The sequence below is a fragment of the Arvicanthis niloticus genome, chromosome 19 (genome assembly GCF_011762505.2).
Source record: "Arvicanthis niloticus isolate mArvNil1 chromosome 19, mArvNil1.pat.X, whole genome shotgun sequence".
Lineage (NCBI taxonomy): Eukaryota > Metazoa > Chordata > Mammalia > Rodentia > Muridae > Arvicanthis > Arvicanthis niloticus.
Genome location: NC_047676.1, coordinates 41235094 through 41249942, shown reverse-complemented (window position 1 = coordinate 41249942; position 14849 = coordinate 41235094). Strand labels below are relative to the sequence as shown.

The following is a 14849-nucleotide window of genomic DNA, read 5'->3' as shown; positions in this document are numbered from 1 at the left end:
TTCTTAGTTTCTCTGGTTGGGGATCTCTAACAGTGAGCTAGCACTTGGTTGGCTTCTGTAGTCTCTAGTGCTGACATAGATCAACAGCAACAGCAAGCTTGTCCCAGAAATGCGTCAAACCAAACCATTTCCCAAGTCTCTGACTCTCGGAGGACATTTCAAAAAAGTTGCAAAACTATCTTGTATACACTGAGAATGATGGCCATCACTGCACACACTGTTGGGAAGAGCACTGCTGCTCACGGGCCGCCTGCCTCTGACTTCCCAACGGAGGAAAGAGTCAGGCCAGCTTCCGAGGCAGCAAACAATCATGATGGAAAAACAACTGATGGATTTTAAAGATGGATTGAAAAAGAAAAAAAAAAACATTTTATTTTCTGTATCATCTATAATTGCATTACCATACAGTCTACCCCCTATATATGTGACAACTTCGAGTTAAACAATATACATATACATTTTAAAAATCAGTTCCCTAGTCTCGAGTAACTATTTAAGTGTTCAATCATCACACATGGCTAATGACTACAAAAAAAAAAAAAAAAAAAAAAAAAAAAAACCAAAACACTGAAGGTATAGAAACAGGGAGTTCTATGGGCTAGCTACTGCTTTCTTATCAAAAGATGTCATTTTGTTTTCTATTTGATCTAGGAGCATTTGTGACTCAAATGTAATCAAAAGATTGATTCTACTGCAGAAGAATCTCTAAGCTAGACTACAAAATACCATCAGAAAACAGCTTGTACCTCACTCTAGAGTCCTAAGCCTCCATGTGACTAGGCTCACCATTCTGAGTTGGTTGTGCTATGCAGATGCCCAAACTGGCCCACCCAGAGAGGGAGAAAGGGAAGGAGAAGAGGAGAGTAGGGCGAGAGAAAGATTTATCTATTCAAATACTGCTCACTTTATAGAGTCTCCTAGGGTCTTACTTAATGACTATCTCATTGGAACTAGTGCCTGTGCATGGGGGTGGTGTGGGGTTTATGTGTGGTGAGAATACTGAGCCAGAACCATGTGACCAAACCATTCCTGAATTGCTAAGTCAGAAAAATGCAGCTGTCCTTTAGTTAAGTCCTAGGTAATCCCAAGGGAACCAACACCCTGGAGTGTTCAAGAGCCTTAAACCGCCACATGTACAATAGTCATGTCTGCATCAGTTACATTTAAGATGATATAAATGCTCCTTGGACAACTGTACTATACTGTGCAGGGTAAAGATCAAAAAAAAAAAAAAAAAAAAAAAAAAAAAAGACTATACATATGGCGTACATATGCATTTACTTTTTTTTAAATATAATTTTCTATCTATAAGTGAGCTGAATCTGTGGATGCAAAATAGAGCTGACTCTGTATTTCCAAATTTAAGCTGCAGCCTGTAATACACCATTGTGGTATCTTACTCTTACCCTAAACTTGAATAAAACTCGCTCACTCTCTTGTGTTCTTCCTTATATATATGAATTATGGTCATTAGAGTTAAATGTCAAGGCAGAACATTTTCAAAGTATTAAAAAAAAAACCCTACAAGATGATATATAAACTGCAATATAGTAAATACAAATTATATAGAAAGAATCTCGACACACAAGAAAATGCGTTTTATAGAAACTACAGCAATAGATTAGCTAGAAATGCCTTTGGTAACTCTGGGATCCATGAGACTTTTCTAACTTCTCAACTTCATGGTCCAAAATGAATTTAAAATGGAAGCATGATAAAACCTTCTTAACAGCTGTTTTCTACAAGTGTTCTCCACGTAAACTATAGAATATAATTTAAGTCTCTGCAGAAGGACATTTTACCTGCTTATTTCACAAGCCACCCGTCCTTTCATCTCTATGACATCAGAAGACGTCGCAAATCCCAGCCGTCTAAGAACACGCTTGCGACATTTGAGTTCATCCATTTGCAGAACAGTCCTTGCTTTCTTCAGTTCTCTCTTTGCAGACTTAATATCTATTGCAATCTAAGGGATAGAAAAGTAAAGACAGCTTAACAATAAACTGAATAGTGTAATGTGGGATAGACACCACCACCACCCCACATAAAAGTAGTAAGGTCGTCTGGTCCACATCCTTCTTCATTAACACTTCAGACAGTTGAACATGTGTGCACTGAAGGAGCTTAGCCACAGTTCCAGGAGGAAGGATGTACCTGAAAAGTTCTCAAACACTAGCCGAAATGTTAAATATGTAGAAAACACAGAATCACCTATTATGTATTTAATACGCAAAAATGAATAACTAGAATAAAGTGTACCTTTAGGTTTAAGCAAATGAGTTTTTAAATCAGAGATAATCAGTAAATATTACATATCTTCTAACTATGGCAGGAGAATGGTTCTATAAGAATAAGAAAGCAATCATATTCTGAAATGGACAATTTAAATTTAGAAAAAAAAAAACAAAGAAAAGTTTAGGAATTAAAAAGATGGAATTTGAACTCTGAAGCTTTGTATGTTGTTAAATATTAAGGTACGATGAAGCCGGGCGGTGGTGGCGCATGCCTTTAATCCCAGCACTTGGGAGGCAGAGGCAGGCGGATTTCTGAGTTTGAGGCCAGCCTGGTCTACAGAGTGAGTTCCAGGATAGACAGGACTACACAGAGAAACCCTGTCTGGAAAAACCAAAAAAAAAAAAAAAAAAAAGGTACGATGAAGGAAAATGATAAAGGTGACCAACAATGACGTCTATTTAGGTTCCTGGTGTGCCCAATTTCAGAGAGTTCGGCACTCACTGTGCTCTTCAGTGAGGCTGAGGTGACACTCAGTAGCAGAGTGTCTGCTTAGTGTGCACAAGCAAGGTCTTAAATCCAATCCCCAGCACAAGGTACTAATTTAATAATTGAAATTTTAAAACAATTCTAAAAGGCAACAATCTCAAACCTGCATTTTACTACTGACAAAACTGAGACACACATTACACAGCTCCTGAACAACCCCGAGTTTAATTCAGCAAGTAATAACAATCTATTACTATGAATTGATGAACTGTCATAATGTTGATTTCTATGCTAGATTGCTGTATGTGAACTAGCATGACTAACAGGTTTCTCCCCCCCCCCCCCCAAAAAAAAAATTCTAGGATTTCTTTGACTGAAATGCCTACAGAAACAGAGCCAAACACTGTGGCAAAAACTACAAGGGACATAAAACTTAAGTTAGAATAGAGCCCAGTGTATAAGACTGTTTTGTAGCGTAACAATGAAACGACACTGTAGGCACACTGACTGAAATAAACCTATTATTAATCCCACCATTTCTCCTTCACGTGACTCTCACAATGCCGCAATACATGAGCTACCTGAATCTCTACTGCACTCTGCTGCCCTAGGCTTCTTGACTTACTAGCAATGGCTGGCAGGCTTCAGAACTTGTAGTTTATGTAAAAGACAGCTAGACATTTGCACTCCAGAAACTAAAAACAGGTCAAGAAGATAACCTATTTAATGAACTACACAGAAGCCCACCCCACTGTCAGCATCTGTGGGAGCTGGCGAGCTGGCGCAATGATAAGGACTTGCTCTTGCACACGTGGACCTTACAGCAAACCCTGACTCCAGTCTAGGGGACCCACCGCCCTCTTCAAGCCTGCTCCAGCACACACAGGTAAAACTTACATACATGGAAGAAAAAAAAATAAAGCTTTAAAGTAATTTGTTTTCCTATACCTGTGCCTTTTTTTCACAAAGTGTATATACAGTTTCCAAATTGGGATCATTGTGAAGTGGATGCGAGTACATTCGGTGCTCAAAAGCCTCTACTTTCTGAATGACTTTTTTCAGTCCTTGATCTTGAATGCCCATGTCATCAATAGGATCTAACAGAGGAACACCGTCAGGAAAGCGCTTTTGAACTTCCTAAAATAAAATACACAAAACTCATTAATACGGTCATACTAAACCACTTTCTTTTTGTGTCCATTTTTACTATGTCTATAGACACCAAAAGGACTATCCATATATTTTCCCACAACTGGAGATCAATTTTCCATGGTGTTTGTTTCCGGGAACTTGACTTTGGAAGGAAGTGAGGCAGGATAAGCCAGGGTCGGTCTTTGCTGCACAAGCTGTGCAGCCTGATATCCTCCTGCTTCAACCCCCTGAGTTCTGAACCACAAATACCACCACAGCCTGAAAACTCCTTTTCAATTGCTATGCTACGATCTAATGCCAGCTGAATAGATTATAGTCCTCTGATACATTAGCACTGTATAGCATACCCATTGGTTTTTGGGTATGGCATGACTAACTAATAAAATTATTATTGTATGTTTAAGTTGGTGTAACATCTTGCTACCTTATGTAACTATCTTACGTATTTTATATCATGAATGTGAAAAATTCAATTTTTACATGATTTGGGGGCATTTATAGCTAGGGCACTACTGAGTCAGAAATCAAACTTTTCAGAAAGACTCCTTTTCCTAACTCCCGTTATATGATCACATGATCCTGAGTTCAGAGAAGGCATGGCTCATGGGCTGGTTTTTCTATCCAATAGGAGAAGTCAGTGTTGGGTACTCTAAAAGTCAGATAGAATCGAGATAGTAAGGACTACCCAGCATGCACTAGCCCTGGGCTCTATCCTAAGCATGGTAAACAGTGGTACAGATTAACTGGTAAGGTAATGTGCATTTGTAGTCCCAACTACTTGAGATGCCTATGTATAGTCATTACTAGGCCAACTTGGACAACACAATGAGGTCTTATCTCAGAAAAAGAAGTAAAGAGAGTATAAATCAGCTCTGTTCTTCACTGTCTCAGAGACTGCTGCATCTTCTGCAATGCTAGCGTCATCCCTGAGATAAGACAGTGAGGGTCAAGGTAAAAGAATCTGTTATACTGAGAGCCTTCAACTCTGCTGCAACTGGGGCCGCCTTCAATTCGTGCAAAACAGGTACTGTTGCTACCTACCAATGACCCCTTTACTAACCTCAACTACATGGTCTACATGTTCCAGTGTAAGTCCTACCTATGTTCCATGGCACAGTTAAGGCCTGAGCATGGGAAACTTGTCATCAACACGAACCCTAGCTCCATCTTTCAGAAACAACATTCTAATGACATCAAATCAGGTGATGCTGGTGCCGAGTATGTTGTGAAGTCTGCTGTTGTCCTCACTATTATAGTGTAGGCCAGGACCCATTTGAAGGGTGGAGCAAAAAGAGCTGTCATCATTTCTGTCCCTTGTGCTGATGCCCCAACATATGTGATGGGTACAAACCACCACAAGTATGACAATTCACTTGTCAGCAACACCTTTTGCACCACCAACTGTTTAGACCCCATGACCAAGATCAACCATGACAACTTGGGTATCATGAAGGACTCTGTGACACAATCCATGCCATCCCTGCCATTCAGAAGACTATGGATGGCCCCTCTGGAAAGCTGTGGGGCTGCCCAGCTTTTATTACCACTGCACACACTGCTACAGCCAAAGCTGGGGAAAAGCCATTCCAAACTGAGTGGGAAGCTCACTGGATGGCCTTTTGTGTCCTGCCTACAATGTGTCCACTGTGGATCTAACATGCCACCAGGAGAAAGCTGCCAAGTATGATGACATCAAGAAGGTGGCAAAGCAGGTACTGAAGGGCCCACTAAATGGCGTTCTGGGCTACAATGAGAAGCAGACAGTTCTCTGCTGTTTTAATAGCGATGCCCACTCTTCCGTTCTTCATGATGGGCCGGCACTGCTCTTGATGACAACTCTGGAAAGCTCACTTCCTTATGTGACAACAAACACGGCTACAGCACTAGTGGTGGACCTCAAGGCCCACATGGCCTCCAGGAGTAAGAAGCCTTGGACCAGCCGCCCAGCAAGGACAGAGAGGAAGAGAGCCCTTTCAGCAGCTGAGGAGTCCTTAGCCCTACTCAGCCCCCAACAGAGCATCTCTCCTCAGTTTCTACTCCGGGACCCCAGAAAAAGGGGAAGGGCTTAGGGAGCCCTCCTCTCTTGACTATGGTCAATAACATCCCCACACCCAAGCCCTACCAAAGAATAAAAAACCAAAACTGCAAAGAGTTTAAATTGCCAGCAATTTACCAGAACTTGATTTGTACCCTAAGGGCTAGAGAGATGGTTCAGTGGTTAAGAACATCTGTTGCTGAGGACGCAGGTTCAATTCCTAGTGCCACAAGATGACTCACAGCCATCCAGTCCTCCAGTCCTGGGGATCAATCCTCTCCTCTGACACAGGCTGCGGCATGTGTGCATACATGCAGGGAAATACTCAGAGAAAAGAAATCTTTTAAAAAAGATCCCTACTCTAAAATTAAAGCAATCTATTTACCATTGTGTTCTCAAATTCTGGAGAATATTCTCTGCATAGTATGGTATAGCAAATGCTAGTCAACAGTTTTAGCCAACTTTTTCATGTTTATGAATAAAAAAATCCTATCTATCAAAGCACAGTGACGATTAATGGTGCAGTTTTATGAGTCTTCCAGTTTTGAGTCTCCCTTCAGTAATAAACACTGCTGCTGTACTCAGAACATATTACGTGTAATTCTGCTGAGACTCATTATGTGTTTATAGTTTTTTATGAAATATATTTAAAAGCATTTCACCATCTTTAGATAAATCCTATTTGTATAAAATCTCTATCTAGGTTCTAAATGGACATCCACACCTGTATGGACTTTAAGACGCTCTGCCTGTTGTCCACGGGTCGAAGGTCTTTTGGAATGTAGAGCCTGACAGTGCTGATGGCAGACAGGAGATGCACCAGAACTGGAACGACCTGCAAATACAGCGCTAATGTTAACTCCACATCCCAAATCTGCACCCATCAAAGAGAGCAGCACGCACAGCACATCATGGGCAAAAACAGTCCTGTAGAGCAACTACTTACCACAAAACCCAAATTGCAGGAGAGACTATGCAAATGTTAAGATCACACAAATGGTACATTAAACAGAAGGCCCCCTCTGCTCAGAGTCCAGCTTATCCATGTTTGTGTTCTAAGTACTAGACATTTTTTTAAACATATAAGTAATAGCATTGCATACGAATGTGCCTGTGTAAAAGGGTTACAGAGTCCAGGAAGGAACAGGCAAGCTCCAGATGGACTGGAATGAGATGGGGAAAAAACACTTAAAGAGAAGGTAGCTCATCCAGGTAAGACTCGAATCTGTGTGGAATTAGTCAGTTCTCTTTGTCATTATTTCCCTTGTTGCAATTTGATCAAGAAAAACTAAACAGCTCATACAACCCTACTGAGACCTGAGAAGATTTCAATGTTAAGATGCTTTGAACCTTCTAACTCAGAAAGCATGGCAGTATGTGCAGCATGGCCACACACAGTGACGGTAGCTAAGAGATCTGAAGGAGAAAGGGCAGCACGGACCTGCATCTCTCCTTTCTCGTCCGGCTTGGCTGGCTTTGCTGCCTCGGTAGCTGAGTTTTTCAGGCTTTCTTTGCTACATCGTAGGAGAACTTCCACCACATACAAGGGATCCAGTTCACCAGAATTAGGCTAGAAAAGAAGGATAAAGAGAAGTGCATTGACTTTGTGTGTACACAGGGCTTATTTTCTCAGCACGTACATGAGTGCACATGCAGCCCAGTAAACGTTTACTTCATAAAAAGTTGTCTCAATATCCTTCAGAGTGGTCTAGTCAATGGTAAAGTATAGCTGCTTATAATTCTAACTTAAAATCATGACCATGATCACCTGTGACATCAAACATCAAGTTTCTAATGAGTAGTGTGCAACAAAATTATGCCAAAATTAAAAAAAAAAACCACAATCAGTAGTATAAAAAACTAAATCTATTTCTATCCCTATCAAGCAATAAGTAAAATATTCCGTAATACTTCCATGGTTCCACGTGATTTCGTATCATGTGATAATGTATTTTAGTTCTTTTATATTCTCTAAAATAAGATCACCCACCTAACATTCTCAGACATGATCACATTCGGCAGTCTGGTTTTAGGTTGTTTTGAGACAAGGTCTTGCTCTGTAGTTCAGTTGGCCTTGAACTATTTATTCACCCAATGATGGGCTTTTTCATTAAAATTCCTTTTCATACAATATATTTTGACCATTTTTTTTCCTTCTAACTCTGCCAGATTCCCTATTCTTACCCACCTCTAACTTCATGTTCATATTCTCTCTCCCTCTCCCCCACCCTTTCTATATAAAACAAATATACAATAAACAATATATATATGTGTGTGTATGTATGTATATATATATTTACACACACAATATATATATATACAATATACTATATATACAATATACAATAAAACAAAAATGAGTAAAAGAACCTTGGATGTTTTGTGTTGGCAACTGCTCCTGGGCATAGGGCCTGCCCTGAGTGTCGGTGACATACTCAGTGACACTGCACTGGAGCAAACTGGCTTTTCCCTTCCCAGCAATCATTGTTTCCAATCCTGGCCTTCAACATCTGACAATCCTCTTGCCTTCCAAGGACTAAGATTGAAGCACTAAAGCCACTGCAAGTGGTTTAATCACATCTTCTGTGATCATGTTTTTAGTTTCAGTAAAGAATTTCTTCTGACTTTTAATAGAACATTTGAAAGATTTTTTTTTTTTTTAAGATTTCTTTATTTTATGTATGTGAGTACATTGTTGCTGTCTTCAGACATACCAGAAGAGGGCATCAGATCCCATTACAGATGGCTGTGAGCTACCATGTGGTTGCTGGGAATTGAACTCATGACCTCTGGAAGAGCAGTCAATGCTCTTAACCTCTGAGCCAACTCTCTAGCCCCAAGATTTTTTAAAATAAAAGGAAAGTTCTTTGGAAGGAATAAGACATGATTGCTGGGCTCTACCCAGAAAACTTTTTAAAAAGATGACATATCAATCACAACAATAAAATATAACCCATTTCTGCAAATAACTACAATTACCTTAACAAAAGTAACACATATTTTGAAATACCAATAATAAGCACGATTACTAGATCCATGTTTCTAAACAATGCAAACTTCATTTCCAGTATTTCCAGTCAAGAAAAAAAATTGCTTTTCCTCATCATTGATATTATTTAAAAAAAAAGTTCCAAAGTATTTTTCAGTTTAGTTAGACAAAGCAAAGTCTTTTTTACTTTGAAAACCTCTAATATACATGCAGCCTAGTTATTAAGTAAGTATTATAAACAATAGCCTAGGCAAACAGTTAAAACCAACTATCAATTTCTCTTGAGATTGTCATATTTTCAAAATGAAAAACACCTCTAAGTAGAATGTAGTCTACAATCTGAAGAATGGATTAATTAAAAAGTGTGAGAGTACACAGTATACCCAGACAAAATAATCTGTTAAAACTGTGAGTGGGACAAGAAATGGCTCATGGGGTAAGCTGTCTGATGAGCAGGTCTAAAGACCTGAGTTCTATCTTGAGGACCCAGAGTGGAAGGAAAGAAAAGAATCAACTCCCAGAAGCTGTTCACTGACTTCCACATATGTGCATTGGCATGTGAGTGTAAGCACACACGTATTATATGCATAATGGAAAAAGTGTGTGCATACATATACACACAATTATACAGATGATGTAAAAGGCACAAAATTAATATATGTATTAAGTAGGTAACATTTCAAAAGTAATAAAATGTAATTCATAGTTTTGGTCATCAGAAGAATACATATAGATTGGTGGAAACTGAGATTCTCTATCCACTGAAACAAAAAATCATTATGTTCCACTCAAGTCTTCTCCACCTTTTCTTTGGCCAGAACTCTCAACAGTTAGTGTACTACTTTTATATATGGGCTAAAGATTAACAGAGGCAAATGATATTTTGAGAACTTTGTGTACCGAGAATTTAAAGATATAACTAGATTAGCTATAATTTTTCTTTCTTAAAAATGCAAGATCTTACATTTCCTACAGTCCCAATATTGGTGGCATGGCAGTACAGTAAATAAACTATGAAAAGACAGCCATTTAAGAGGACTTAATCGAAGAAACACCCAGTCAGGAAAATTACTAAAAATCATTAATGACAGCAAATAATTGTGTTATCTCAGTCAAAACTACTAGCTCCCTTCATCCTTCTTCCCAGCTCACTGAGGCAGAAATGTCAATACAAGGCTCTGTAGGAGAGCTCCCCTCCTTGTGGCTCTGTGTGGAGCTGTCATTTTTTAGGAGCTGAAGGACATTTAGCAACTCTCATTGGGCAGGATATTTATACAGTAGTTATCATACTGTTTTATATTTCTGGTATCTGCTTACTATTGTCTTCTAAACAAATGAGCACAAGGATTTTGTATCCACTAAACCCTGAAAATGTAATAAATTGGAAAATAGGATGAGTTTAACAATACTTCAAAAATAGTCCTATAAATTACTGATTGCTAATAAAGATAATTTAATGAAAAGGGGGGGACGTGTTAACCACACAGAGATCATGAACCAAAGGAAAGATCATCTACCACACACCAAAGATCTTAACTATATTTCGACAACTAATAGCTTCAACACTTATGCTTATGTATTCCAAGGTTTAACTTAATTTCAAAGCTTAATTCTTAATGACCCCATACTTAGCTGGAACAGAGAAATTAATCAATCATTTTAAAAGCAAACTCTCCATATGTTTTTTAAAGATAAAACCAGACGTGGAGACATAGAATACCATGGCTCGAGATTACTTCTAGCCTAACAAGAAGTTCTTACTGCAATTAAAATAAATAAATAATATTAAAGTAATATTAATAATAGGCATATGGCTGACTTATTTTAAGAACAGCCACCCTTCTAATAAATTAACAAGATACTTTATCTCATAGACAATAATTATTCCAACTTACGCATAGAAACATCTGCCAAAATTCTCTTTATTGATGGCTCCATTATAAAAGAACTTTAATAAATGATTTTCTCCTTTAACTTTTTATATATTTCTAACATATTCCTAAATGCAAACAACAGAAACTGATTTTTTTCCAACATTCAAAACTGGAAATGAAGGAAAAAGAAACAAAAATGTGGTCTCACAAAATTAGAATCTGTTGTTAGCAAATCCCTGAGTCTCTTCAGGGCAGCAGCTTACCTTGACATTTGACTTTTTTGAGAAGTTCACTACTACTCCCCAGCCAAAATCATCACCTTCATTTTTCACCTGAGAATAAAACAAGCAGACAAAACTCATATTTATATCCAAAATGCAATTGGAGACTTCTATATCTATATTACATGCTACTAAGACTTTAACATGTCCCTAATGTGTTTAAAAGATCACAAGGCAGTGAATTAATTTTACAGTAAAACAAAAGCAAAACAAGAAACAACCAAAACTAGATTTCATTGGTTCCCGGAATCTCTCAAGTGGCAAACATGCCAAACAGAGCACTGTTTGTTCTGAGAATATTAAGTATTTTATATATACTGATTTAAGACTTAGAACTGGCTCGTTTTCAGATAGCATTTCATAATTAGAAGGCTGAGATGAGCTGACTAAAAGCCTTCATGTGAACTGGTGAGTCGGGACACTGGGAAATGGGTGGCATTAACGGACCCTGATCACGCCTGTAGCAGGAAGTACTTCACCAACACAAGACAGTCTTTAACATGCTGGAATAGACAAATACTTGATACAGAACCATGGCGTACCTTTACCAAACGACCTGGTTGCAGAAAGGGTAAGCAGTATTTTGGCTTATGAATATATTCTTCAATCTCTTTTCCCAGCTTGGCAAGTTGCTGTCTAATCTTGTAATAGATGACCACATTTTCTTCATTGGGAATTACTATTTTATTATACTGTTCTTCTGAGTTCTTTACCTCTATAAATAAAGCACAGGTCACAATGTTTTCAAAACTACAACATACCTCTCACATCAGTTAAATCCAAGACAATTTTTCTACTCTGAATCTGAAGACCCAAGGCAGCCACTGAAATGGTATGAGGGCTGTGCCTCATCTACCTTCTCTCTATTAAGGGCACTTCCTTTGTCTCCCTATAGGATAGCATCATCCTCTGTGCTAACCTACTGCCTAGGATTCTGCTCCCGAGTGCCCTTTGTCTAGTGTGAGGTCCTTTCTTACATCCCTCCATTATGCTATCAGTCTAGTGTTAACCACTGTTTCTATGGTAAAATACACATCGCACATCTGTCACCATTATATAGTTCCAGAATTTTATATAATGGGAATTGAACTCAGGACCTCTGGAAGAACAGTCAGCGCTCCCAACCTCTGAGCCATCTCTCCAGCCCTAGTAAAGAACTTTTAAACAATTTTCTACAGTAACATACCATTTTGCTGTTTACCTTTTGTTTAAAAAAAAAAAAAGTACTGATCCAGTGAGTATGTAAAATGGTTTTGAATTATACTTCTGCAGTGATACTCAATATCCTATTAATGTACCTTGGCCATTTGTATATGGTTTGTTCTTAGTTTATTTACTTATTTTGAAGAACTGGGAAATGACTTCAGGGCCTTGCACATGCCTAGCCTCCAGAGTGGACACCTGCTCCACCACTGCCTGGTTCCCCCTGACACTTTGGATTAATATTGTACTTCTGTTTAACCCAGAGGCTTCATGATTTTGAGAATTAGAAAAGGAAGATAAACTTCAGTACATATAACCACAGATCTTTCCTAGAGACTCGGTGACACAACATACAGATGTTCCTAGCTGACAGTGTAACACGGTAAACAGGAAGGATGCTGCAGCTGCACTGCAGCCATCTATTATCCTAACGCTGCACAGACTGTTCACTCCTTACAGCTGCTGAGCTTTTGCACTCCTCATCACTTTTAAACGAACCATTTCACTACTTACAGAAACTGAATTTAATTCACTAACCACTAGCACACATAATAGAATTATCAGAAAAAAACAACAGTTTATAGAAGGGAACAGAGAGATAGGTCAGTGACTAAGTGTATGCGAACGTGAAGGCTTCAGTTTAAATCTCGGGTACCCAGAGCAGGCACTTCTGTGACTCCAGTGTTTCAGGGTGGATCCTGGAGGCTTGTTGGTCAGCCAGGTTAGCTTAAACAGAAAAATCTTGTTTGAAAAATAAGGTAGAGACAGAAAGATAACTCAGCAGATAAAGATATGTGCTACTAATTCTGATGTACCCAACTTCAACTCCCTACATGGTGGACCCACATAATAAGGGTGAAAATTGACTCCTGAAAGTTGTCCTCTGACTTCCAGATGTATGCCACAACATGTGTGGCCTATTCCCAAAATAAAGCAATGAAGAAAGAAATGAAGAAATCGTGGAGGGCTAAGGAGACAGCTCCATGAATAAGAACGTGTGCTCTACAAGCATAATGATCATGCATCCACACAGAAAGCGAGGTATGGCTGCTCATGCCTCTAACCCACCCATGGGAGAAAGAAACAGGAAGACCACTAGGGCATGATGGCCACCAACATAGCCAAAAATAGTGTTCCAGGTGCAGTGAGAGAACATCTCAAGGGAATGAGTGGAAGTGCTAAGAGGAGGATCCCTGATGCCCACTGCTGACCTCCACATATGCACATACATACATACATACATACATACAAACAGATGCACACACCAAAAACCAAGAAGAAGGTGGAACATAGAGGAACATACTCAGTACAGAGTTCCAGCTTCTACATGCATGTACCATACACTTACCTCACACCTACAAAATTAAAATAAATCTACAGAAGGATACGAAGACAAACAGAAGTCATTAAAATGTTTTCTAAAATCTTAGATTCTAAAGTAGAATCTAAGAAAACAAGATGCAAAGACTATAAAGTAGTAGCTGTGGTTGGACAGCTGTCTCTGTGTATATTAAGAATTAAATATTTTGAAACTGCTCAATTAGAACCCAAATTAGAGCACCGTATTTTCTTAATGATTCACGAGGTTATAGTATTCTTTGTGTGTACATACAATGTGTGCATGTGTTTCAAAGTCAGAGGTGGATGTGTCTTCCTCTATCGCTCTCCATTTTATCTTGTCAGAACTGTCTACACTTATTTTGAATGTTCCAGTCTATAAAGGCCAGACTACAGTTCTAAGCTCTTTAATTTAATGGCCAAGATTTGCTTTATTAGATAAAAAGCAAAAACAAACAAACAAAAAAAAAAACAGTGATCAAACCACCAAGGCGTCACTGTTGCTGAGTCTAGTTAAAGAGAGGAAATGTTATACTTACTTTCTACGACACCCGGAATTGCTCTATAATGCTGAAACTGGTAGAAGGATTTTTCAAGCATGTATTCGGGATTGATTTCTTCTACTCTTAATAAGTTCAAAACCATGTTATAGGTCAGATGAAAAGCACTATTCAGAGGATCAGCTGACCCCTAAAAGAAAAAGCATGACAACTCTGCACATTTCTAAAATAAATTTATATAAGACTTTTAACATGCTTAATAATTTACCTATACTAACAAATACAGGGATGTATCAATTCTTTTCTTTGAAGCAAAGTGATAAAATGGTTAATATCTTTAAAAGTATAGTGTGAATAAAATCCCAGACAGTTGTGGTGCACTTCTTTAATCCCAGCACTAGGGAGGCAGAGGCAGGAAGCTCTCTGAGTTCAAGGCCAGCCTGGTCTACAGAGAGAGTTTCATGACAGTCAAGACTACACAGAGAAACCCTGTTCAGAAAACAAAACAACAACAATCAGTAAGGATATAGTGGTTCAAAGACCACAAAATATGCTTAGTTCCCCTTCCTTCCAAGCACGAGGAAGGATTGCTTTATTGGTCTCTAAGTGGGTGAGATCAATTGTGGGAGAAAATGAGATGTCACTTTCTGACCAAGTGTTTAATTGCTGGTAGAAAGGGCTATATTCTCTGTCCTAGCACAGAGACTGCCAATGCTCCATCTGGCTGGCTCTTTTAAGAATGCTGAGCAGGACCTG

At 38.7% G+C, this 14849-nt stretch overlaps 1 protein-coding gene across 1 annotated transcript in view; it reads right to left on the bottom strand.

Annotated features, from left to right (window-relative positions):
• Mtrex (Mtr4 exosome RNA helicase) overlaps positions 1 to 14849 on the bottom strand; it is a 68550-nt gene that overhangs the window by 13361 nt on the left and 40340 nt on the right. The window contains exons 16-22 of the mRNA XM_034523325.2: positions 14133 to 14283; positions 11595 to 11767; positions 11035 to 11103; positions 7350 to 7478; positions 6633 to 6743; positions 3670 to 3858; positions 1803 to 1966 (exon numbers count right to left, since the gene is read on the bottom strand). Coding sequence (XP_034379216.1) covers positions 1803 to 1966; positions 3670 to 3858; positions 6633 to 6743; positions 7350 to 7478; positions 11035 to 11103; positions 11595 to 11767; positions 14133 to 14283 — 986 coding nt within the window. The remainder of the gene's footprint in view (positions 1 to 1802; positions 1967 to 3669; positions 3859 to 6632; positions 6744 to 7349; positions 7479 to 11034; positions 11104 to 11594; positions 11768 to 14132; positions 14284 to 14849) is intronic.